Here is a 26,247-nt window from a genome sequence, read left to right as displayed (position 1 = left end):
AAAAAAATATTTAATAATAATAAACCGTGTGCCCCCACCCCCCAACCCCCCCACCCCCCCACCCCCGGCAGCACCCACCGTGCCCCCATCACCTGCACAGGCCTAAAAACCCCTCCAAACTTTTACAAAGGTTTTAAAACGTATTTATAGATATTTATAGATATTTATATATATATATACTTTGCTTTCTTTTCTCTTTTAAATGACTCTGCTTCCTCGGCGTGCGGGGTCTGGCTGGCTCCCCTCCCCCCCCCCGCCCCGCCGGACAGCCGGGACTGGGGGGGTGGCTTGGTGGTCGCGCTCCCGTGTGTGCTGGTGCTGGTGGGGCCGGGGTGTCCCCCCCCGGGGACACGGCCAAGGGCCCCCACGCCCCTGAAATGTGACTCAACCAACGTGCTTCGCCCGGGCCGGGAGGGGGGCCGGGGGCTGCAGGGCTCCCCGCAGGGTCCGCTCCGGCGGGGGGTGTCCCGGGGCTGCGCCGGCGGGGGGGCTGCCGAGGAGTCCGCCCCAGTGGGGGCTGCAGCCAGGGTCGAGGCACGGGGTGCCCCCCCCCCCGCCACGTGCCGGGCTCTGTCCTGGTGCGCGCCGGGCGCGGGTCACGGCGAATGCGTGGCCGGGCTGCTGCGGTTGGAGCTGGGCGAGAGGCTGGGGCTGCAGCTGCCCGGGGGGGGTCCCAGACTGCTCCCGCGGGGGCCACCCGGCTGCCCCCCCAGCGTGTCCATGCCCTCCGAGTTCTCCAGCATCTCCTGGATGAGGGGCGGCATCGATCCCGGGATCTCCATCTTCAGCGTGATCACCCGCTCAGCACCTGGGGGAAGCGTTGGGGTCAGCAGCTGGTACCCTCCAAACCGGCACCCCCAAACCAGCATCCCAAACTGGCACCCCCAAACCAGCATCCCAAACTGGCACCCCCAAACCAGCACCCCAAACCAGCATCCCAAACCGGCACCCCCAAACCAGCATCCCAAACCGGCACCCCCAAACCAGCACCCCAAACCAGCATCCCAAACTGGCACCCCCAAACCAGCATCCCAAACCGGCACCCCCAAATCAGCATCCCAAATTGGCATGCCCAAACCAGCACCCCCAAATTTGCACCCCCAAATCCACACCCTCAAACCGGCACCCCGAAACTGGCACCCCCATATCCACACCCCCAAACTGGCGTGCCCAAACCAGCACCCTGAAACCGGCACCCCCAAACTGGCACTCTCAAACCGGCACCACCAAACCAGCACCCTCAAGCTGGCACCCGCAAATCCACATCCCCAAACTGGCACTCTCAAATTGGTACCCCCAAACTGAGACCCTCAAACCAGCCCCCCCAAATCCACACCTGCAAACTAGCCCCCCCCAAACCTGCATCCCAAATTGGCATGCCCAAACTGGCACCCTTGAATCGGCACCCCCAAACCAGCACCCCCAAACCCAGACCCCCAAACCAGGACCCTCAAACTGGCACCCCCAAACTGGCACTCTCAAACTGGCACCCCCAAACGGGTGTTCCCAACCCAGCACCCTCAAACCCAGTACCCCCAACTCCACACCCCCAAACCAGCTCCCCTGGCTCTGCTCCCCCCGCCAGGTGCTGAGGACGAGGGACCTGGCCACGTCCCCAGTGTCCCTGGAGGACACGGTGCTGTGGGTGCCCCCTCCCTCATCCCCTCCGGAGGATGCTGTGCCCTGGGGATGAGCAACCTGGACCCCCCCGCAGTGGTGCTGAGCCCCAGGACACGGAGCTGCAGGAGGGCACCCCCCCACCCCAAAACCCTCACCCTTGGCGCTGATGCTGCGGAGATCTGTGATCTTCATGAGCATCTTGGGAAACATGTGGGGCTTGTTGGGCCTCCTCTTCCTCACGTAGATCTTCAGCGCCTCCAGCAGCGGCTCCTGCAGCTTGTCCACTTTGTCGGGCTGCTCCAGGTCCTGGCGGTCTGAGGAGGGGGGGGGGGACAACAGTAGTTACGGGGGGGCAGCACACATCCTGTCGTTCCCCCGTGGGTACGGATACAGCCCAGCTCCCGGTGGGGAGGGGTCACCGGGGTGGGCTGTGCCGTGGCAAAGAGCATCACTTGGGGGGCTGCTTGATCCAGCCGTTTGGGGAGGAGGTGCCGGGGGTCTGCCAGGGCGCCGGGTGGGTGCCTGTCCCTGTAACCCCCTGCAGCACCCACCTCCGCAGATGAGGCAGATGGCGCTGAGCAGCCCCGTCTCGGCGTCGTCCATCTCCAGCGGCAGCAGCTGGTTGGCGAAGGCGAAGACCAGGTCGGTAAGGGGCCCGAACCCGGCGTTGTGCATCTGCGTGCGGTTCAGCGTCAGCCCGTCCGAGAAGGTCATGGTGTCCTGCTCCGGCGTGTAGCGCGTGCAGATCCGCAGGATCTGGGGGTGGGGTGGGGGTGAGCACAGCACGGGGGGGGGGGGGGGGGCTCAGCCTGGTGTCCCCTCCCCAGCCCTGTCCCCAGCCCAGCCCCTGCCCTCACCAGGATGTCGAGGCAGGCGGCTTTGAGGAGGGTGATCTGGTCGGCGATGGTGAGCGTGGTGAAGCCGGGGAGCTGCTTGGCGAACTCCACCGTCTTGATGATGCACTTGGTGGACAATTCGCTGAACTTGTCCCACAGGTCAATGTCCAGGGAGACCCGCTGCTCCGAGCTGTTGTTCTGCGGCAGGAGGCAGAGGGGTGAGGGCCCGCCGGGGGGGGGCTGCCATGCTCCCCAGGACCCCCTAGACCCCCGCCGACACTCACCGTAGTGTATTTGCCAAGCTGGCAGAGGGCAGGGAAGGTCTCCTGGTGGGCTTTGCGCACCTTCTCGATGAGCTCCTCCACCTCGGGGGTGATGATGTAGCTCTCTGAGCACTCCGGCTTGGGCACGTCCTTCTTCTTCTTGTTCCGGTCATTGCGGACGGCTGTGGGGACAGCAGGGTCAGCGTCACCCAGCCCCGTTGCCACCCAGCCCCTGCCCAGGGTGGGGGTCAGCTCCACCGCGCTCCCTTCCCCTGCCCAGGGCAGGATGAGGACCCGGCCACCAGCAACGGGATCAGCCGCGGTGACAAACGGCCAGCGGAGCCGCCAGCCTCTCGCAGCTCTCCTTTAAATAAGCCCTCAGGTCATTAGGAGGCAATTAGGGGTGACAGAGCACCCGTGGGAGGGGGGAAACACCGCACCCCCTGCCATGGGGACAGTGCTCAGCTCGGCTCTGCAGTGCCGATACAGCGGCGAAAAACACCACAGAGGGAAAATGGCAGCTGAGGCACCGCGCTCGTCACGGGGGTGTGCAGAGAACGCCTGAGACAGGGGGGGGAGCAGGGATCAGCCTCCGTGGGCTGGGGGGGCCAGGAGCCCCCTTAGGTGCAGGGTGAGATGCAGTCCCTGGGATGCTGAACCCACCCCCGGCAGTGCCTGGCCCCCCCCGGCAGCTGGCAGCCCCCTCCCAGGGGGGTCACATGCCCCACAGGGGCAGGCAGATGGGGCAGGGCTTGGGGGGGGGGGGGGGGGTGCAGCTGCGCCCCAGCAGCCATCACCCCCGGTCACCCACCCCCGGTGATGCCGCGTCGCACAGGGGGTACAGCCGGGCACCATGACAACTGGCATGCAGGCACCGGGAGGCCTCGTCAGCATCATTTATCTCTGACATCATCAATCATGTGTTGCCCAGGCAACAGCCGGGCTGCGACACAAACCTAGGGGGGCCCCCCCATCCCCCCCCACGGCCTTGCTGGGCACATGGTTGGGGCTGCCGGGATGGCCAACTGTGGCACCCCCCCCCAGCTGCACACAGGCAGGGTGTCCCCATCACTGCCCTGTCCCCAACCACATCCTTGTCCCCATCCCATCACTGTCTCCATCCTCATGCCATTCCGGTCCCTGTCCCCATCCCTGTCCCCATTCGCGTCCCCAGTCACACTCACACTCCTTGGACATGCCGACTTCAAAGCACTTCTGGAGGCGGCAGTACTGGCACCGGTTGCGCGTCACCTTGTTGATGATGCAGTTCTTGTCCCGGTGGCACGTGTACACCATGTTCTTCTGGATGCTGCGGCGGAAGAAGCCCTGGGGACCCCACAGACCCCAGTCAGTGCCCAACTGGGGACCCTGGGGACCCGAGGGGACGGTGACCCCGCCATGGGGTGCTGGCAGCTCTCACCTTGCAGCCCTCGCAGGCGCTCACCCCGTAGTGGTACCCCGAGGACTTGTCCTGGCAGACGAAGCAGGGCTTGTAGATGCGGGGCAGGGGTGGGGGCGAGGGGGGGCTGGGCACGATCTCCTCTGAGCTGGTGCTCTGCGTCTCGACCGCTGCAGGGAAGAGGACGGCACTCAGGGCACCGAGACCCCCAGGCAGGGCTGGCCCTGTGGGGACCCCCACGTCCTGCACCCCCTGACAGCGCCAGGGCTGACCCCTGGGGCCAGGGGTCCCGGCAGCCCCCGTGCGCTGCCCACCCCAGCCCTGCCCGACCACGGGGCCAGGTCACACGGGGCCAGCGGGGAGAGGACGTGAGCTGGGAAGATGCAAGTTGACATTTCCAGGCCACAGAGACGATGTGGAATTCAGGCAGACAAAAAAAAAAAAAAAAAAAAGAGAAAAAAAAAAAAGAAAAGAAAGAAGCTGGGATCCCAGGAGCCCCCCGTGTGGGTGGCACCGATGGCATCCGTGGGGCCAGCATGGTGCAGGGCCAGGGCGGGGGGCAGGGGGGTGGGGGGCAGTGCCACACGCTTGCACGTGTGGGCACACACGTGTGCACAGCCTGGGCCTGCCCGCTGCCCCCCAGCCGGTGGCAGGGCCCCCCCAGAGGGGACGGTCACGGCAGCACCCCGCTGGCACCCCACGGCCCCCCCATGGGGGACAGCCCCGAGGGCAGCGCTGGCCCCATCCCTGCAGCAGGCAGCCCCAGCCACCACGTGCTGCAACGGCCCCGCCAGCCCGCAGGGTGCAGCCTGTGCCCCCTGCACCCCAACATCTCCTGGGACACGTCTGCCCCCCCCTGCACCCCAACATCCCACGGGATGTGCCAGCTCCCCCCTGCACCCCAACATCCCACGGGATGTGCCAGCCCCCCCCTGCACCCCAACATCCCATGGGGTGTGCCAGCCCCCCCCTGCACCCCAACATCCCACGGGGTGTGCCAGCTCCCCCCTGCACCCCAACATCCCACGGGATGTGCCAGCCCCCCCCTGCACCCCAACATCCCACGGGGTGTGCCAGCCCCCCCCTGCACCCCAACATCCCACGGGATGTGCCAGCCCCCCCCTGCACCCCAACATCCCACGGGATGTGCCAGCCCCCCCCTGCACCCCAACATCCCACGGGGTGTGCCAGCTCCCCCCTGCACCCCAACATCCCACGGGATGTGCCAGCCCCCCCCTGCACCCCAACATCCCACGGGGTGTGCCAGCTCCCCCCTGCACCCCAACATCCCACGGGATGTGCCTGCATCCCGACACCTCACGGGATGTGTCTCACCCCAGCACCTCATGGGACATGCCAGCTCGCTCCTGCCCCCCAGGACCACCCAGAAGATGCCTGAGCCCCCCGGGATGAGCCCCGTCGCCCACCCCAGCACAGCCCCAGCCATGGGGGGGGGGGGGTGCAGACGGGGTGCAGTCCCCGGTGCGGGGTGCAGCCAGGCAGGGGTTAAGCGCTCCCCGGCTGCTCCGGGATGTTTGGGAATGTTTTTCTGCAGCAGAGCCAAGCGAACCAGTCAAACAGGATATTAAAGGCCTGGCCCGCCGGGGGAGTCCGCCCCCCCCCCCGCCCCCCCAGCCCCTGCGCCCCAAAAAGGGCCCCGCCACACTCAGGGTGCTGCGGGGACAGGCCAGGGGCACCCACCCCACACCCACCCCGAGCTGAGCCGAGGGGGGGTCCTTGCGGGGTGCTGGGGTTCAGGAGGGTGACGGATGATGGGTGGGGGTCCCCAGCCTGGCTGTGCCACCACTGTGCAGTGGTCCTGGGTGCAGACGGGGCCAGGGAGGGGGACAGTGGGGACAAAGCCACCCACCCCACTGTGCTCGTCCCCCTGCCCCGCACAACAGCGACGGGTGAGCATGCTGGCGCGGAGGTGAGCGTGCGGGTGGGATACGGGTGTGCAGGGTGGGATACGAGCGTGCAGGGTGGGATACGAGCGTGCTGGGTGGGATACGGGTGTGCAGGGTGGGATACGAGCGTGCAGGGTGGGATACGGGTGTGCAGGGTGGGATACGGGTGTGCAGGGTGGGATATGGGTGTGCTGGGTGGGATACGAGCGTGCAGGGTGGGATACGGGTGTGCAGGGTGGGATACGGGTGTGCAGGGTGGGATACGAGCGTGCAGGGTGGGATACGGGTGTGCTGGGTGGGATACGAGCGTGCAGGGTGGGATACGGGTGTGCAGGGTGGGATACGGGTGTGCTGGGTGGGATACGAGCGTGCAGGGTGGGATACGGGTGTGCAGGGTGGGATACGGGTGTGCAGGGTGGGATACGAGCGTGCAGGGTGGGATACGGGTGTGCAGGGTGGGATACGGGTGTGCAGGGTGGGATACGAGCGTGCAGGGTGGGATACGGGTGTGCAGGGTGGGATACGAGCGTGCAGGGTGGGATACGGGTGTGCAGGGTGGGATACGGGTGTGCAGGGTGGGATACGAGCGTGCAGGGTGGGATACGGGTGTGCAGGGTGGGATATGGGTGTGCTGGGTGGGATACGAGCATGCAGGGTGGGATACGGGTGTGCAGGGTGGGATATGGGTGTGCTGGGTGGGATACGAGCATGCAGGGTGGGATACGGGTGTGCAGGGTGGGATATGGGTGTGCTGGGTGGGATACGAGCGTGCAGGGTGGGATACGGGCGTGCAGGGTGGGATACGGCGTGCCAGCACGGAGGTGATTGTGCGGGTGGGATACAAGTGTGCGGGTGGGATATGAGCGTGCAGGGCACAGAGATGAGCGTGCGGGTGGGATACGGGTGTGCTGGTGTGGAGGCGTGAGGGTGGGATATGAGTGTGCAGCCAGCAGGGAGGCGAGCATGCAGGGCGTGAAGGTGAGGGTGCAGGGTGGGATACAAGCGTGCAGGGTGGGACAGAGTGTGAGGGTGGGACAGGAGTGCGCAGGGTGTGGAGGCGAGTGCGCAGGGTGGGACATGAGCGTGCGGGGTGGGATGCGAGCATGTGGGGTGCGGAGGTGAGCGTTCGGGGTGCAGTAGGAGCGAGCGGGGTGCGGAGGCGAGCAAGCCGGGCAGAGCTTCCCGGGCGGCACTGAATAAATCACCGCTGCCACTCGAGGGAGCGGAGCCATTAAAGTGACTGAGCGAACGTCGTCTATAATTTATCGCCTCTTTTATATAATTTAAGAACTTCCTCGTGAAGAGCTGCACTCACAAAATGCAGATTTGACAAGATTTTGATGTGCTGGGTGCGGAGGGGGGGAGGGGACCCCGCTTCCCCCCCCCCCCCCCCACGCGCCGGCGCACGCTGGCATCCCCAGGCAGGCACGGCTGTGCCAGCGCCACGGGAATCCCCCGCCACCGCTGCCACCATCGAAGGGACCGCCGTGCCACCAGGGTGGGGACGGGGCCACAGGCACCGCAGCCAGCCCCTCACCCTGGCATCAGGCCTGGGCGCCCCTCGCACCCCTGCGGGGCAGGAGGTGGGCACAGAGCAGCACCCAAAGGTGCTGAGCGGGCAGGATGGGTGCAAACCACCCTTGCTCCTGCAGGGCTGGGTGCAGGAAGGTCTGGCTGGGGACCCCAGGGACCCCGTTTGTCCCGGCTCCCTCCCCTCCCCCAGCCCCATCTCCTGGAACAGGAGGGATGCAGGCGGCCCCCCCGCCCCCCCGCCCGGAGGAAGCAGAGCCCAGCTGCAGACCAGATGCTGCAGCTCCGCCAGCATCCCCGGGCGAACGCGCCGCCCCCGCCAGCCGCCCCGCCGGCCGCTTCCTGCCCGCACCGAGGGACCCCGGGGCACCCCAACACCCGGCACCCCCGCCCTGGCGTGGGAAAGCGCCCGCGGGGCCACGCCGCCTGCCAGGGCCCGGGGGGGGCACAGCAGACTGGGCTGCTGCCACCCCCCCCAACAACCGGCCATCGCTCCCAGGCCAGAGCCGGGATGGGGCGCAGGGCTCTGCAGTGGGGGGGTGCAGAGGAAAGCCCACCCCGAGGGGTGCTGTGCCAGGCAGGACAGTGGGCGCCCACCCAGGGACGAGGATCCCACATGCCCTGAATTCCTGCACCTCTCTGGGAGCACGGGAGGGGGGAAAGGAGGGTCCCAGCAGCCGGGGTGCCCTGCTGGGGGGTGCCCAGTCCGGCCCCTGGGCACGGTGCTCAGCCCGCCAGGCGCTGCCACCCTGCCAGGTCCCCATGGGGCACCCTGCCCAGCAGACCCAGGGGTCCTGCTCACCACCAGCACTGGGGTCCTTGCCACCCCAACTCTCCCCCCCATCTGCTGCGCCGCCACCCCACCCCCCCGCGCCGCAGCGCTGCGCTGGCTGCGTGCCACCGGCCAGCCCGGGGTGACGGAGCGCAGCTCACACGGGGGCACCCTGTGCCCAGTGGGGTGGTGCCCACGCACAACCCAACCCCACGTACGCACACCGCCCGCCCCCCCCACGAGACCCCCCCCCGAAGCACCACCCACAGTGGCACGGGATGCCCGCTTGACTCGGTGGGTTCCTGCGAGCCCCTCCACTACCCCCTGGGAACCGCCTCGTGCCTCAGTTTCCCCAGCTGTGGTGTGGGGGTGTCCCCAGGCCCCGCTGCAGAGTCAGGAGGGCTCCCCACACCCCCCCACACCCCCCCCCCCACGCCCCAAGGAGCAGCTCTTCCCCCTGCGCCAGCGAGACGGCGTCCCGCCGGGCAGGGCAGCACCGGCGCCGGGCCAGCAGCCAGCACCTCGGGGCCAGCCCCGTTGGGCAGAGCCCAGCCACAGCCACAGCTGTCTCTGGGGAAACTGAGGCACGGCACGGCCGCCCCCGACACCGCTAAGGCACGCCGCAGGCTGGCATCTCCGGGCTGGGGAGACACGGCACCTCGACGTGACGTAGGGAACGGGGCACCCTGCCAGGGAGTCCCGCCAGCACCCGTCACCCACGCGCCCGCCAGGTCATGGTCACCGTGACCAGAGCCCAGAGGTGTCCTGGCCGGGCCAGGGGCCCTGCACAGCACCGCAGCTGCGTGTCCACTCAGAGCTGCAGCCCACAGGGAGGGGGCTCAGGCCGGGCAGCCCCTCGCCCGCAGGACTGGGGGCATGGGGGGGGGGGGCGGGGGGGTGGCCTCCAGTTGCCCCCCTGAGGACAGCACCGCCCCAGTGGGGTCGGGGGGGGGTGGGTGTCCTGCTGCGCTAAGGGCATGGTACTGGAGCCTGGGCCACGCAGCCCCCGCCAGGCCCTGCCTGCACCCCGCTGGCCCTGGGGGGCTCCGAAGTCAAGCCCCCCCTGCAGAGGCAGCAGGAGCCCCCGCAGCAGCCCCCCACCGTCCCCAGCTGCAGACAAAGGCCCCTCACGCCATGCTCATGCCTGATGCCAGCGGAAAGGTCGAGCGGCCCTGAGACAATGGGGGGAGCGAGACGGCGGGGGCCATGGCTGCAGCCCCCCCCCCCAGCACCAGCCACAGGCACCGCACCAGCCACCGCCGCGGGAAGGGGGAACCGGCAACGGGGAGAGGGGCTCGCTGCCCCCCCAAGGAGCGAGGCAACCCCACCACCACCCTGTGGAAGGGGTGAAAGTCCAGCAGAGCCCGGCAGGACTTTCCCCAGGCCGTTATGGCGTTGGTGGCCCCTGGGAGCCAGGCCAGGCTGGGTGGCAGCCCGCTGGGGGGGGACACGGGACCCCCTCCAGAGCCCCCCTGCGCAGTGGGCACAAAGCTCAGCAGGGCCCTGTGCCCCCCGTGGGGTGGCAGCCCCCGGGCCAGCCAGCAGCTGGGGGTGCGATGCCTGTACCCCTGCGGGCACCCACCGCCCACCCCACGCCCGCGCGCCCTCCACGCCCCACAGCACCGGGGGGTGCCCGTCCCCAAGGGCAGTGGGGGACCCCGGGGGACACTGTGCTGTGACCCCCCCCCAGGGACAGAGGGCAGGATCCCACCAGTGGGAGCGGGACTGGCCGAGCCCCACACCAGCACCCAGGACACCCCAGCCCAGGGGGGGACCCCGATCCCTGGCAGGGTCGTGGCCGGGGGGGGCCCCACGCTACCGCCCCCCCTCCACCCGTGCAGCAGCAGCAGCAGCAGCAGGCGCAGCGGCTCTGTAGTTAATTGGATTTTGTCGGAGCCCTTATCAGGAGGGAATGCAATTCCCGGTGGAGCCGGCGCTGCCGCGGCCCCCCCCGCGGGAAGGGGGTGCGAGGGGAGCCCCGGCGCGGCTCCCCCCGAAATGGGACGCGGGTTGTTTATGGCCGAGCCGGCGGCATCTGCGCACAGCTCGGCCCGCGATGGGGCGGGCGGGGAGGGACGGGGGCTGAGCCCAGCACCCCCCGGGCCCAGCACCCAGCACCCTGCTCGGCCCCTCCCGCCGCGCCAAGCACCCATCCCCCCCTCATCTCCCAGCTCCCATCCCCGCCGCCCCCCCCCCCGCCCCCCCGATCGGCCGGCACCCGAGGCCGCAGTGAGGGGCCCGGCCGCCCCCGGGGCGCAGGTACCTACAGCGGCCGGAGCTGCTCCAGGGCGGGGGGCGGCGGGGGGCGCCGCGGGGCGCGGGGGGGCCGCGCTCGGGCAGCAGGCAGCCCCGGCCCGGCCCGTAGAAATCCATCCGGAGGAAGGGGCCGGGGGGCAGCCCCGCCACCGCCGCACCCTCGTACATGGCCCGGGGCCGCGGGGGCGGCTCCCCCGCTCCGGCGGTGGGGGCGGCCCCGGGCGCTCAGCGGCCTCCCCCCCCCCGGCGGCCGGGCCCCCGGGGCGCCCCGCGCCGCGCTGCCATGGCCCCGCCGCCGCTCAGCCGGGGAGCGGGGCCCCGCCGCTCCGCTCCGCGCCCGGGCAGGCGGCGGCGGGAGGGGGAGGGGGAGGAGGAGGAGGAGGAGGAGGAGGGGGAGGGGAGGAAGGCGCAGCCCCGCCGGCTCTGCGGCTCCGGCAGCCCCCGTCCCTCCCGACACCCGCCGCCTCCCCACAGCCTTAACCCGCTGCGCGCCGCGGGGCCGCCCCCCCGCCCCGCTCCGCTCGGCCAGCGCCAGGCGGGAGCGGGCCGGGGGCTGCCCGGGCCCGGGGGCTGCCCGGCGGCCGCGGCTCATTTGCCTAATGGGATGCGGGTGAACTGCGGGTGAACCCGGCGGGGAAGGGCTCACCTCGCCCTGACCCCCGGCCGCCCCCCGGGGTGCGGGTGCCACCGCACTGGGGGGCCCGGGGGGGCGCACAGGCGTGTGCGCGTGGGTGTGCATGCGTGTGCATGCGTGTCCCCGCTGCGTGATGGGGTACGTGCCCGTCTGCATCCCCGCTGCAGAAGGGCCCGCGTGCCCCCACTGCACCCTTGCGTGTGGGGGCTGCGTGTGGGTGCGCGTGGGACAGCCTGTGTGCGCACACACGTGCACATTCCTTCTGCACACACGTACATGTGTGTGGCACCATGTCCCCACCAAGCACAAGGAGCAGCCAAGCATGCCCCACTGGATCTGTGTGTGTGCATATGCACACCCCCACTACACACATGTGTGCTTGCGTGTGCACACATGTTCCTGCTGCATGATAGGGTATGTGCTTGTTGGCATCCCTGCGGCAGAGGGCCTGTGTGTGGTCCCACTACACCCCTGCATGGTGGTGGGGGGGTGTGCGTGTGCATGCGTGTGTGCATATGTGCACACAGGCTGTCCTGTGTGCACATACACATGTGCATTCCTTCTGCACACTTACATACATGCTGTGCTTGGTGGGGACATGGTGTCACATACAACAGCTGAGCACATCCCTGCTGGATCTGCGCATGCGCACAGCCCCACTGCACACGCATGTGCTTGCATGTGGCCCATGAGGGCAGAGAACAACACACTAGCCCTCCCCACCACGCTGCCCATGTACATGCCCCCACTGGAGTTGACGCCCCAAAGCCAGGGCCCCTCCTGGGGCCACCAAGCAGTGGCAGCACAGACCAGTGTCACCCCACACAGCACAGCTGGCTCAGCACCGCTGCCTGCACCCAGACAGGGACTGACCCACACCAAGGATGGACCCGCACCAAGGACAGTGGCCACCAGCCGGGCTAGTAGGACAGGCACTGGCAGTGCCACCTCCCCACTGCACCGTCTCACCCACTATCCTTGCTTCCAACACCGCAGCAGCACCAGCACGGCCACTCCACAGCGGGCACGGAGCCTCTGGACCCCACGAGGGTTCGTGGTGCCCCAGCCTGGCACTGCCCACCACAGTTGTGCCCAGGGTGCTGCAGGGCCCAGGGACAGGAGAAGCACATGCGTGTGCACAGCTGGGCAGATGTGGGCACTACCACACACGCCAGCCCTGCACAGCCACATGAAGCAAGCAGGGAGCGTGCACGAGCAGATGTACGTGTGCAAGCGTGTGTGCATGTGTGCACACAGAGCAGTATGCAGGATACAGGGCAATACACACACCCAGAACTGTGCGTGCACGCACACCCCGACGCCGAGGGCACCCTCTCGCCAGCACAGGCGCACTCTGCACACCCACACGCCACAGCCCTGCACACGCCAGCAGCACCCCCAGCCCCGGCCCCAAAGTGAGCAGCCAGGGCCACCCCACTTCCGTTCCCAACCTGCCCCCCCAAAGAGAGGGGAGGAAAGGGGAGGAAAACAAAACAAAAAAACCCCAAAAACAAAACCAACCAGAATAAGAAAAAAGGCCGGGAGGCGTGTGCGTGTGTATGTATGTGTATGTGTGTGCATGTGTGTGCGTGTGTGCCTGCGCTGCGGATCAGCAGCGCCTGTTTAAATAATAATAGAAAGTCAAAGGCTTTGCTTAGCCAGCAGGTTTCTGAACAAAAGCCCAGCGCTCCTCCAACTTCCTGCAGCGAACATGACAAATGTCTGCTTTGACTCATTTACCAGCGCTGGAAAGAATGTGGCTGCGACGGAGGGGACGGAGGGGACGGAGGGGACGCGGGCCGATGGCACCGCACGGCTGGGCTGTGACACGGCTGGCCATGGCACGCAGGCCGGTGGCCATCCCACCGGGCAGCGCTTCCTGTCCCGCGCCGGTGGCTACAGGAAGAAACAGAGATTACAAAAAAAAACACAAAAAACCAAAACCCCAAAACCAAAAAAAACCCAAAGCCTTAATGCAGAAGCCAAGAGGAACTGGGCGAGGGGAGCGCTCCGCACGCAGTCCCACGGCACGAGGGGGATGGGGACACCCCATCTGTCCCAGCACCTTGTCCCACTGCCCTACCAGCAGCCTGGTGACACTGAAATGGGGTGACACTGGAATGGGGCCCCTTAGCAGCACCCCAAAGCCCTGCTTCCTGCTGGCCACACTCGTGAGGGTCACCGATGCTCCGAGGAACACAAGATGCCCTCACAAGCATGATGGAGACCCAGCCACAAACCCCATGGGGACACGCCAGGGGACACTTCTGTGCCTGGTGACACTGGAATGGGGTGACACTAGAATGGGGCAACACTGGAATGGGGCCCCCAATCAACAGCACCCCCCAGCCCCGCTTCCTGCTGGCCACACTGGTGGGGGGTCACTGATGCTCCGAGGAACACAAGATGCCCCCACGAGCATGATGGAGACCCAGCCACAAACCCCATGGGGACACCATGGGGGACACCGCTGTACCTGGAGCGGGCACAGCTCGGGGACTGCGGGGTCACAGCCCTAGCGGACAACGTGACGTGGGCAGGGATGCTGGGAACCCCCATGCAACGCCCCCCCCCCCCCCCCCCCCCCCCCCAGCCTGGGTTACGGGGTGCTTGGCCCCAGCCCCTTCCCCCCAGCATCACGCCAGCACCTCGGGGCCCTGCAGCCCCCCTCCCCTCCACCCACTTCAAAAGACCCCATTTATCCCCTTCAGTGGCTTTTGAGCGCGGCAAATTCCCGGCCGGCGCAGGCGGCTCCCCCCGGCCCCCGTGACAGTGATAGAAAACCTCCGCCGTAATGGGCTTTCCCAGGCGCGGGGGCCCAGCGCCCAGCTCAGCATCATCAATCTTCCCAGGGCGGCGATGGGGGGGCCAGGGGGTCCCCAGCACCGCACCCCACAGGGACTCCCCGGCCTCTGCCCCGAGAGGGGCCCCCCAGCCCCACCACCCCCTGCCCGCGGCCCCCGGCCTGCAGGGAGCACGTTTTGCTCATTAATTTTTAAAAATTAATTAATTACGGGGCGCTGCGGGGGAGCGGCTGCAGCGCTGAGGAAATCGGAGCCAGCGGGTAGGGTGACACGCCGGGCCCGGCCGCGGGGCCCCCCGTCCCGGCAGCCCAGAGTGGGGTCGGGGGGGCCCGGCCGCAGGGGAGGGGGCCGCACGGGGGTCCCGATTCCCGCAGCCAGGCCTGGGAACCAGGGCAGAGGGAGGGTGGGCTGGGGGTGGCAGCCCAGGGAGCCCCTTGTGGGGCAGTGGGCAGAAATCTGCCGTAGCCCCCCCGAGACCCCCGCCTGGGCCAGCAGCGGGGAGGGGACCCCCAGGGCCAACCAGACCCCACGGCAAGAGGCCACCGCAGAGCCCCTGGGACAGGGATGAGGGCACAGGCACGGCGCTGGCACCGCCACACGTGCACACACGCGGCACGGGCACATCGGCGGCCGCGCGACGTGCACTGCGGGCACAGACACACGCACACGGGGGGGGGGGGGGGGGGGGGGGGCTGGCACTGAGTGCACGCGCGCTCACCCCCCCGCACGGCCGCTCAGCCCCGTGTACGCTGGCTACGCGCACGCCCAGCCCAGCGTGCACACGTGGGTGTGCACACACAGGCGTGCGCACACGGGCACGCACAGCCGACAGCGCACGCGCACAGCACCGTGGACATGCAGCTCCATGCACACGCAGTTGCACGAGGCAGGCACGCACACACAGCCCCCCCCCCCCCCCCCCCCAAGTGTGCACACTCACCATGTGAGCTCACTTATGCCCACACGCCACTGTGAACGCAGAGAGGCCCCACAGCCACCCTGGGTGTCCCCCGGTGCCCCCCGCCCACCCTGGGGTGCCCCACATCGGGGCCCGGGGGGGGAAGGGGGGGGGGGGCGGGGGGAGCAATGCCAGGGATCCCCAGGGACCTCCACTCACTTCCCCTTTGCCAGGCGCTCTGACACCGGCACTAAGGGACACCCTCCTCAGGCCAGGGGGGTGCAGGAGGCCCCCCCGCACCCCCAGCGGGCAGGGCAGCCCCCAGCACCACAAACAGGGTATGGCCAACCTATGCCAAGGGCAAAGCACACAGCACCCCAGGGGCCCGATCCGGCCCCGGCAGCACCCCTGCAGCCCCACTGCCCCCCCGGCTCCCCATCCCGACACCCACAGACCCAGCAGGGTGCCTATCTGAACCCCGGGGGGGCATCCGCACCCCCAGGAGGTCCCAGCCGGATCAGCCCCGGGGCCGTACAGCTGCAGCACATCTGGCAAGGGTGGGCCGGTGGTGGGCTGGACACGAGGCGGGGGGGCCACACTGAGCCCCTCCGCAGCCCCCCAGGCCCCCTCCCAGCTGGGACACAGACCCCAGCACCTCCTTGCTGGCCCCACCACCAGGAGCCAGAGCGGGGGCACCTCATGTGGGCACACCCCAAATACTGCAGGACCTACACACAGGACACCCACCCGGCTGTACGGGTGCTACGGGGGGGTGCAAACACGGTGCCCCCACTCCCTGTGTCCCCCGGGACCCCCGGGCACCCCAGCAGGGAAGGCCAAAGGGAAACTGAGGCACGGTTCACCCGGTTGCCATCAGCCCCAGGGCAACCCCCAGCCCTGCCCATGGACCCCAGCCCCAGTGTAGAGATGGGGGGGGGACGGGGGGGGGGGGGCAGGACAGGTGGCCCCCCCCGACCCGTTCCCACAACACTGCGCGGCGGGAATGGCCCCAGAGCCAGCGCGGAGGAGGGGCCCCACCCGCCGACACCCAGTCGCTGAACTGGTCCCACTGGGTCCCACCGCCGCCGGGGCGGCTCCGGCGGGGGACAGCACCCGGGGCCGGCCCTGCCCGGGCCTGCACCGTCCCCCGGGGCCAGGGCTGTGCCGGAGGGGCCCTGCCACACCCCGACCCACGGGGACCTCCCCGACGGCGGGCGCCGCGGGGCACCCATGGCGGCACGGCGATGGCACCCATCCGCAGGGGTGGCAGGATCCAGCAGCTGCCCCGTGGCACCCAGCGAGGGTTCAGGGAAACTGAGGCACGCTGAGGGCTGGGGGGTGACGGCGCAGGGAGGACCCCGGCCCGGAGCCCACCGCCCATGGCTCCCAGCTGCCGGCGCGGCGGGGCGGTGATTACCGGGGCCGTGATGGACGACCCTGTCAGGGGGAAATTGAATCAGGAGCAGACGCGATGATTGCCTTCATCGCCTCCCCCACGGGCGGCCCCCGCGCCGCCGGCGAACAAAGAGCCGCCGTGGGGACGCAGCGCCACACCGGGCCCCCCGCCACCACCGAGCCCCCCATCACCACCGAGCCCCCCGTCCGCCAGCCTGACCGCGGTGGGTGCCGGGGACGGGGACAGCCAACGGCCCCTAACCAGGGCCAGCTGGGCCGTTAACAGCCGGGGTATAAACACGGCCATTAACGAAGGCGGCCACACAGCAGCAATTAACTGACACACACACCCCGCCAGGTGCCACTGCCCGCTCCCTGCCTCAGTTTCCCCAGCGGCAGCACTAACGGGGACACACTGCGAGAAGCACCCGGCGCTCGCCTCCCTCCCACCAACGTGCCAGTGCCCCCCAAACACAGCTCCTCATGGGTGGGCGAGGCGGTGGCCGACAGCAGGGAGACCCCCCAGCTGCCTTCACCCGTGCCACCACCCTGGGCAGGTTACAGAGTGGCGCCGGAGCAGCAGCCTGGGGTCTGTACCCACGTTCCACAACCCCGGCACAGAGGGGTCCACACACACACAACCCCATCACTGGGGGTCCCACACCCCCCCCCCACGAGGCCGCGGTACTCACTGGCAGGTGAGGGGGTGCTGTATCCGCTGACGGGCAGCTGGTGCTGGATGCCAGCCAGTGTGCTGGGCGGCGAGAGCCCCCCCAGCATGTGGGGGAAGAAGAAGGCATAAGGGGGCACAGGGTAGCCATTGAGGTGCCCCCCTCCAGGCGTGGGGCAGGAGCTGCTGTTGCTGGCCATGGTGGGGGTCTCCGGCGTGGCGGGGGGGGAGCTCTCAGGCGCGGGGCGCAGGGCCCGAGCAGAGCATGGGGCCCGTGGGCACCCCAATGCCCGGCGGCTGTCCTTGCTGGTGGCGCTGGCTCCTGCGATGCTGCTGGGGGTAGGGGGGGGGGAGAGCAAAGAGGGGGGGTTAGCAGAGGGGTTGGGAAACCCAGGGCCCCAACCCCGAGGTGGCACCCACCAGCTGTGCCTCAGTTTCCCCAGACCCCCCACCCCAAGGGTCACATCCCCTCCCGGCCCCAGGAGGGCGCAGCCGGCCGGGCCCGGCGCTCCCCGCGAGATTAACGACAATCCCCCAGATTAACGACACCGGGACCGGCGGGGCCTGGCAGGCGCAGGTCACTAATCCCAGCTTAGCGGGCGAGGGCACAGGGGGACGGCATGGGGACATTGTGGCCCCCCAGGGCACCCCCTCAAGGCCAGGGGCCACGCGACGGCTGCAAACCTGCCCCCCTCCCCCAGGTCTGGCCTGGGTTCAGGGGTGCATGGGGGGTGCCAGGGGGGCAGCACCCCTTGCCCCAGCACAGGGGGCTATGAGGCAGCCAGGGGAGGTTGGGGGGGGGGGGGGGGGGCACAGGCACACCAGGGTCCCCTGAGGACAGCGGCTCTGCTCCAGCCCGGCTCTGCTGTCACGGCCACGCGCCCACTCGGGCTCTGCTCCCCCCATGCCCGCACCGAGCGCCACGGGGCTCAGCCACCCGGCTGCAGGGTGGGAGGGGGCTCAACCCCACCGGGACCGGCACCTGGGGGGCTCAGCCTGGCCAAGCGCCACAGGGCTGGGCTCTGCCCGTCGTGCCATGTGCCAGGCTGTGCCGTGTGCTGGGCGGCGGCGGCAGCTCCCACAGCAGCCCAGCGGGGCAGGGACCCCAGGGCCCAGGCCGGGCTGGGGGGCAGCGGTGGGAAGGGGGGCACGGGGCTTTCACAATCCCGGGCTGGCTGTTTATTTAAGCGCTGGCGCAGGGCCCGGCGGGGGCTGTTTATTTGCCGAGAGTGCTGGCTCCCGGCCTCGCGGAGGCGGAAAAGGATCCAGAGGAACAAGGCTGGGCCGCCCGGCGAGGCGCTGGGGAGGGGCCGGGATGGGCATGGCCCTGCCCGCCCCCCCAGCACCCACTTGGGTGCACCCACTGGGAGCAGGACCCCCAACCTCACCCTGGCACCCACAGCCCCACCGCTGCCCCCCATGATGGGGACCCGCTGGAGGACCTATGGGGAGACCCACAGTCCGGCTGGCCCGGGCTGGGGACCCAGCAGCAGCTGGGGTGGGTGTCACATCCGTGTGTCCCCCCCCCCCGGCACAGGGTGCCCCGCTGGGCGCTGCAGCACGCGCAGGATTCCCACGGGCACAGCGCCGGACACTGGGTCAGCATCCACCCGAGCCCGGCACCCACGGCTCAGCACCAGGGAGGGGACAGGCCTCGAGCAGGGTCCCCACATGGCACTGCAGGGACCCCAGCCCCACGGCACAGGGGCTGCCCATGGCCCCCCAGCCGGGCCGTGGCCCCCAAGCCGCGCTGGCCGGGGGGAGCCGGGGGGAGGGAGGCGCGGGAAGAACTGTTTATGTTTGCCGGTGCCAAGCGCTCGCCGGGCACCGCGCCAGCCACGCCGGGGCCCAATTACTCAACCCGCTCCTGCACCCCCCCCTGCACGCCACCGGCCTGGGACCGAGCGAGGCCAGCACCGCCGGCCTGACCACCAAGCACCCCAAACCCGGCTGGCGGCTGCTGGACCCTTCCCCGCAACGTCCCACAGGACCAGCAGCAGCCAGGAGGGTCCAGGGGGCACTGCCAGCCCCACTCCCGTGGGTCTCCGTGGGCAGGAAGAGCTGCAGCCCAGAGAAGCCCCCACGGGCCCCGGCGCCGGTACAGATGCTGGCACACGGCTTCCCCCTGACCGGGGGGGGGTCTGGCTATCCCAGGGGTCCCAAATGGGGGTCCCACTCCTGGGCAGCAGCGTGGGGCCAGGGGCCATGCAGCCCCTTGGCGGGGGCCCACGCTCACCCTCCCCGGCGCCTTTTCCTCCAGTCCCCGGCAGGAGCTGGACGAGGCCTGGAGCTTCCTGGAATCCAGCGCCTTGTTCCAGCCCCGCGGAAAACACTGCCACGGGGCTCGGGCCAAATCCAGCCACGAGGAACCTCCCACCCGGGCCGGGGTGGCCCCCGGGAGCCGATGGACGCACGGATGCACAGACCGGAGCCATTCCCAGCGCCAGCAGCGGCATGGCCATGGGGGACCACTGCTGCCCAAGCTGCCTTCTGACCTTGACCCCCACACGCGGCACCAAGCCCACCCCACACCCCCCCAAAGGGATTCCTTCCCAAAACGCAGCCCCCGGCTGGATTCGCTGCCCACACCGGGGCAGGGCTACATTCTGCTCCCCTGCGCCTGGCACGGCCAACGCTAACGGCAGAGCAGCGGGGATGGTGGCACCAAGACGGCAGCACCGCAACAGCGGCGCCATGACACCCACCCCACCCCCAGCCCTGCCTGCCAAGGGGGCCAGGCAGCATCCCCCCATCCCACCCCACCAGCTCCCCGAAAGCCCCCGGTGCAGGCAGCACCCCCAGCCCCAGTGCCACCAAAGCCAGCCGTGCTTCCTGCCAGGGCACAGGGCGATGGCAGCGCCAGCACCCGGATGTGACACGCCGGTGCGCGGGGGCACCGCCCTGGCCCCCCCTGGCACTGCGGGGGCAAACGGGGCCGGGGTTGCTCTGGGGTGCCTGGCAGGGCAGCGGGCAGCGACCAAGCCCTTCCTGTCATGCCTGTGGGCACCGCGCGCCTGCCCGCAGCTTCCCCTCGCCACTCTCGATTCCCAGGCGGCCAGGTTTCAGTTCAGCCCCAGCCCGGCTGCCGCGGCCCCCTGCCACCCCAGAGCCTGTCACCCTGCAACCCTACCACCCCAGAGCCCCAAACACCCTGGAGCCCATCACCCTGCTCCCCTGCCACCCCAGAGCCCGTCATCCCATTCTCCTGCCACCCCAGAGCCCCCAACACCCTGGAGCTGGTCACCCTGCTCCTCTGCCACCCCAGAACCTGTCCCCCTGCTCCCCTGCCACCCCGGAGCCCATCACCCCATTCTCCTGCCACCCTGGCTTCCCTGCCACCCCAGAGCTCTGCCACCCTGAAGCCCCGTCACCCTGCTTCCCTGCCACCCCGCGCCCCTGCTCTGCCACCACCCCAGAGCCCGTCACCTGCTCCCCTGCCACCCTGGAGCCCTCCCACCCCAGCCCCCTGCCAGCCCACTCTGACGCCCAAATCTGTCAGGGGGCTGCTGCCCACATCCCCCATCCTCACCGGGACAGGTCCCGGGGACACCCGGGTGGCCAGCCGCCCCGGGCAGAAGCAGGCAGGGGGTGCCGTGCCCCCCGGTGCAGGAAGAGCAGGGTGGCCCCCCCGGGCTGGCAGCCTCTCGGGCATGGCAGGAAGCGCCCGGAGCCGCTGTGCGGTCGCTGCCTGCGGTTTCCTCGCTGCTGTCAGCGCCCGACCTGGGGTGGCCTCACACGCGAGGCCGAGAGACTGGCTGCCCCCCCACACCACTGCCCCCCCTGCCCCGCCAGCACCGTGCAGGGGCTGTGAGGTGCCCCCCTGGCAGGGCCACCGGGTGAGACCCCCTCCCCATATCCCCACAGCATCTGGGCCGTGAGTCACCGTCACGTTTCTCACGTCCCCGGGCAGGCGTGAATCATGCCCCAGCGCGGCGGCAGGGCCGCAGCCAGCGGCACACGCTCGGCACAGCCGCCACGCACCGGGGCCAGAGCTGCCCGCAGCCCTCCTTCAAGGGGATCCGGGGGTGCCAGGGCTAGCGTGGCCCCCAGGACCTGCACGCTGCTGTCGGGGGCCAGCAGCACACCCAGGTCCCTGCGCAGCACCGGTGCCACCACGTCCCAGCACCAACCCACGCCCGGCCAACACCGCTTCCCCCAGTGCAGACACAGGGCCGGGGACACCACGCTGGCCAGGGGGGACGGTGCCCTTGCCGGCAGGGATGGTGTCCATGCTGGCCTTTCCACTCTGTGGGGGCACAGAGGCACCCCAGGGAGCGGCCGCCAGCCCCGTGGCGTGGGTCCTCACCCCGGCACCCCCACATCCTGCTGCCGGCTGGGCGCCACAAACTGAAATTCCACCTGTCGAGGCTGGACCAGCTCCGGTTACGCCGGGAACGCGCCACTCCGGTTACATCTCCTGCACCCGTCACCAGACACGCCATTCTTCTGTGGGAACAGGTGCCACGGCCCCTGCCACGGCCCCCAGGACCCTGCCACGCCGCCGCCGCCACCAGCGATGCCATGGGTGCCGGCCTGCCGGATCCTGGAAGGAGCGAGCCAGCCCAGCTCAGCCCCAAAGGCCCAGTCGGCCCCCCAGCCCCTCACACCGCAGCACCCTGGGGACCCCCACCCCCACCCTGGTGCTGCAGGGGGGCACCCCGCATCCCAGCCGGGCTCCCCCCCACACGGTGCAGCCTTGACCCTCAGGACAAGCCCAGGGAACCGCAGGTCCCGCAGCCCTGCCGGGACAGTCCCACTCCCACTCCTGGGGTGCCCCGTCCCGGTTCCTTGCGGGCTCCCGGGAAGCTGCAGGATGGTGGCGCGGCTCACAGCGGCCCCGGTTGTTTTTAGCTCTGGATGCGGCGCGCACAGCCGGCGCCCTGGGAATGGCGTGCCGGGAACAGCGAGGCCCCAGACAGCCCTTTCTGGCTCGGCGACAGCCGGCAGACAAGTGCAGCTGGCTGCGCCGCCGGCCCGCAGCACGGGGCTGCTTGGGACACGGCGGCCGGGGCTGGCATGGGTGGCCGCAGCGGGCAGGCAGCCGCAGAGCACCCCCGGACACCGGGATTTGGTGGCACCGTGCCCCCGGCTTGGGCCAGCTCTGGGGAGCTGGGAGCAAGCTGGGCAGCACTGCGACCTGGCATACCTGGGGGCTGGGGGGGGGGGGGGCAAACCACAGCGTGCCACAGGCGCCGTGACCCACCGCACTGTGAGCAGGCCCGTGGCACGGCATGCGGCCGTGTGGCACTGCCATGGCCCTGGTCACAGCCTGGCAGTGGCGGCTCAGCCAGGGATGGCAGAGGCCAGGGCAGGCGCACGAGGCCCCTCGCCGGGCCCTGCCACGAGCCACCCCCCTGCTAAGCCGCCTCCAGCCGCAGGGAGATTAACCCATTTTCCGTAATCAGCACATGTGTCACCGCAGATATGATCGCAGCCCCCCCCCCTCTGCGCCTGCTGGCACCGCAGCCCTTCCCCCCGAGCCCCAGGGCTGGCACTGCCACGGAGAGGGGGGACACGCTGCAGCACAAGGGTGCCCAGGGTGTCGGGGGGCTCCAGGGATGCGCTGTGAGCACCCCACAGCTCCACCGGTGCGGGGCACCCCGAAGTGCTGCAGTAGCACCCCACCAAGGGCTGGGGGACACCAGAGCCCAGTTGCTCTTTCGGTGACAGCGCTGTCATCGGCGCGGGTGGCCCAGGACACCCTCTGCCCGCCGCCGGCACAGCCGAGCGTGGCACGTTGACATGCCAGAGCCTCCTGGTTATAAATAGAGCCGGAGCCGCGGAGATGGTGAATCCCAGCGCCGCAGGGCAGGCGGCAGCACGGGCCCTCCCCGGGCTCACCGGGACCAAGCACCGGGGACACGGCGGGCATGCCAGGGCACCCGCCGGCAGCGGGGGACATGGCACGGGGCACTGCCCTGCTCCCCGCTGTCCCGGCTGGTGGCAGCCTCGTCACCCGCGGGGGGAGCGGATGAAGGAACCGGGCACCCACCGGCATCCCCGGTGCCAGTACCCGCTGGGCCACGCATGTCCCCGCGCCGCAGCAAGGTCACCCGCAAGGGCAGGGTGCGAGGCCCACAGGTGACATATGGCCCGGGAGCAGTGGCCGTTGGGCCGCTAAGCCCCTGCGCCAGCACCCGCTAATCCCGGCACAGAGGCCGGCGCTCCGGGTGCTGGGCCCAGGGCCCCCGGCCGAAGCCTGCCCGGCACCCCCAAGCAGGACGGCCACCCCGGCGGCGAGGGGACCCCCCTGTGTCCCCTCGCCGGGCCGACGCATGGCCCCTGCCACCCAACGAGGTCAAAGGTCAGCAGCACAGCTTTGGGGACACCACCACCACAGCGGGCAGGGGGCTCTGCCGCGGCTCCCCCCCTCCCTGGCTCAGCAGCCGTGCCTGGGGGCTGCTCCCGCCCCCCCCCCCGCGGGAAGCACCGGTGGGGCATCCCCCACCCCAGCCCGCAGGGGTCCCAGTAACCCCGGGGGTCTGCTGTGGAGGGGGAGGCGGTGGTCGGCGCCCCGCGGGGCGGCCCCCCCCCCCCCGCCCCGCCAGCGCCCTGTCAGCCGCGGAGAGCGATGGCTTCCTCCGCCCGCCGGCCAGGAAACGGCGCAGACGCCGCTCCCGCCCCCCGGCCCCGGCCCCGCCGCCCCCCGGCCCCGCTCACCCGCCGGGCCCCGCCGCCAGGCCCGGCCCCCCCCGCACCCCAAAAGGGGAAGCGGCTCCGGTCCCCCCCCCCCCGCCCGCCCCCGCCGCAGGGGGGGGCCCGTGGCTGCGCGCACCGGCGGCCCATGGGGATGGGGGGGGCGATCCGGGGGGGCTCCCTGCAACCAGCAACCGGCTCCGCGACGGTGGCTCGGGCCCCCCCGCGGGTGGGACTGCAGCCCCCGCGGCGGCGGTGCCCCCCGGGGCGGAGGGGGGGGGGGGGGCGGCGGGAGCACCCAGCAAACCGGCTCCGGGAGGGGGGACCCAGCACCGGTAATGGGGGGGGTGTCCAGCACCGGTAATGGGGGGCCCCGCACCGCCAAGCCCGGGGAAGGGCGGGGGTAAAGCCACGCTCCGGAGCCGCGGCGGGGGGGCAACGCTGCCCCTCGGGGCTACCGGTAGCCCCAGCCAGGCAGCGCCCCCCCCCCCCCCCCGCGCCGAGACCCAGCGAGGGGGATCCCCAGGATCCCCCCGCTTTACCGACGGGGGATCCCCAGCGCTGCCTCCAGGACGTCGCGGAGGGGGGGGGCACCCACAGCCCTGGGACCCCCCAGCAGCCCCACCCGGGGCGGGGACACCCCCGCACTCCGCACCCACCGGGGGGGCGGTGAGGAGGGGCGGGGGGGGAATCCCGGCTGCACGGCGGGACAGCACCCACCCCCCCCGAACGCGGCGAACCCCCCCCCAAACACCGGCACGACGCGCTGTGTCCCACCGCAACGGATTCCTCCCCCCCCGCCTTTTCCCAGCGGGGATCCACGGATGGATCCGGGGGGGGTGGGGGTGGGGGGCACTCATTACCTGCTCACGGAGACTTCCCACCGGGATCCTTACAACCGGGAAGCTCCCGGTGGTGGCTGCATGGCGGCGGAGGTGCCGGTATAGCCCGGCCTGAGGGGATGGTTGGAGAAGGAGGTGGGGAGGGGGGAGGGGGTAACGGGGAGAAGGGGGGGGGGGCGCTTAACGAGCGGCGGCCGCGGCCATTGCGAGTCATGTGCTCGCGGGGAAACTTTACCCGGGGCTGGGCCGGGCGGGGCGGCGGCGGCGGCGGTGGCGGAGGGCGGGGGGAGGGAGAGAGGTCACGCCCCTTTCCGCCGGCCACGCCCACGCCACGCCCCTCCAGCCAATGGGGCGCCGCCGGAGGCGGTGCCCCATTGGCTGGAGGGGCGTGGCGTGGGCGTGGCCAGAGCTACATTGTAACTCTTTGAAGTCTCCAGAAGGCGGAAGGGGAGAAAGTGGGTGCGCGCGCCGCGCAGAGAGGACCCGCCGCGGGGGGGGGCATCTCTTAAAGGGGCCGCACCAACATAGCTTAGCTGCCCCTCTCCGGTGTGCCCACCGCGTTCTTGCTCTGTGGGTCACGCAGGGGTGGCCCAAGCGGAAAGAGGGGGGGGGGGGGGGGGATATCCTGGGGGAGAACAAGGGGCAGCGGCGGGGGGCGGGGGAAATGGAGGCACCCAGGTGGGAGGGGGTTGTAGGGGGGCAGGACAAGGGGCACCCAGGTGAAGGAGGGAGGATCTACCCTTGGTGGGAGGACAAGGGGTACCCAGGTGGTGGGATCTACCCCGGGGGAAGGATGGGGGCAGTGGAGGGGGGTGGTTGTTGGGGGTGGGGGGAGGACAGAGGACACCCAGGTGTGTGTGTGGGGGGTGTAGGGTGGGTGTCTAACCTGGGGGGAGGACAAGGAGCACCTAGGTTGGGGGTGGGTATGTCTACCGTGGAGGGAAGACAAAGGGCACCCATGTGAGGGAGGGGGAGACTACCCTGGGGGGAAGGTGGGGGCAGCCCGGGGGGGCGGTTAGTTGTTAAGGGTGGGGGGAGAACAGAGGGCACCCAGGTGAGGTGGGGTTGCTCACCTGGGATGGGGGGCAGAGCTGGGGAGGACTGGGGGGCTTAAGCAGGATGGGGTGTGGGGCAGGGCTGGGGCTTCCCTGCGCTGCCCCGGGGGGGGCAGGGTGGGGGTGTGCTGTACCCAGGGGCAGGGCTGCGGGTCACCCATGTCCCCCTGGCACTGTTGAGTGCCTGTACCCAGGGGGGGGGTGGTGGGGGGTGTCCCTGGCTGCCTGCCCTCAGCAGAGCCACTGCCCACAGGGATGGGGACACGGGTCAGCATCTCTGACACCCCAGCCCCTGCCAGCTACCCCCACCACAGTGACAGCACCAGCCCCCTCCCCGGGTACCCCACCCCCCAGGCCACCCACCCGCAGCCCACCGAGGGCACAGGAGGGGTAAAAGCAACTTCACTCTGAAAAAAAAGGAAGAAAAAGGAGAACTGGGGTGCTGGGACAACCCTGGCACAGCCGTGGCACAGCCCCATGCCCCAGGGCTGGGTCCCATGGGGCAGAGGAGGGCGCCCACCCACCCCCAAAGCCCCTGGGGCCACACCCCCCCCAAAGCTCCTGGACCACCCAGAGCCAGGGCGAGGACAGGGCTGAGCAGATCTCCAGCTCCGCCGGTCCTCGCCTGCTGCCAGGGGAAACTGAGGCAGGAGGTGACCCAGGCCCTGCCACCCCTGGCGGGGGGGCGGCCAGGAGCGGCACCCAGGAGCCCCTAACCCACGGCACAGCC

At 70.2% G+C, this 26,247-nt stretch overlaps 1 protein-coding gene across 2 annotated transcripts; it reads right to left on the bottom strand.

The window, feature by feature from the left end:
• Positions 1 to 163: 163 nt before the first annotated feature.
• On the bottom strand, positions 164 to 24,683 carry RARA (retinoic acid receptor alpha). Of its 2 annotated transcripts, XM_080369363.1 has the most exons (9): positions 24,484 to 24,683; positions 17,007 to 17,317; positions 4,140 to 4,288; positions 3,904 to 4,045; positions 2,741 to 2,901; positions 2,478 to 2,654; positions 2,172 to 2,376; positions 1,776 to 1,934; positions 164 to 808 (listed from the first exon to the last, which is right to left on the bottom strand). In XM_080369363.1, exons 2-9 carry the CDS (start codon positions 17,182 to 17,184, stop codon positions 597 to 599), a joined length of 1,383 nt encoding a protein of 460 aa, XP_080225489.1. In that variant the 5' UTR covers positions 17,185 to 17,317; positions 24,484 to 24,683; the 3' UTR covers positions 164 to 596. The 2 variants fall into 2 exon arrangements, with proteins under 2 accessions (XP_080225489.1, XP_080225490.1); XM_080369364.1 differs by lacking the exons at positions 17,007 to 17,317; positions 24,484 to 24,683 and adding an exon at positions 10,595 to 10,978.
• Between the last annotated feature and the right edge of the window lie 1,564 nt (positions 24,684 to 26,247).

The sequence above is a fragment of the Falco punctatus genome, assembly GCF_963210335.1.
Source record: "Falco punctatus genome assembly, chromosome: 19".
Taxonomy (NCBI): Eukaryota; Metazoa; Chordata; class Aves; order Falconiformes; family Falconidae; genus Falco; species Falco punctatus.
This window is presented reverse-complemented; position numbering and strand designations above follow the sequence as displayed.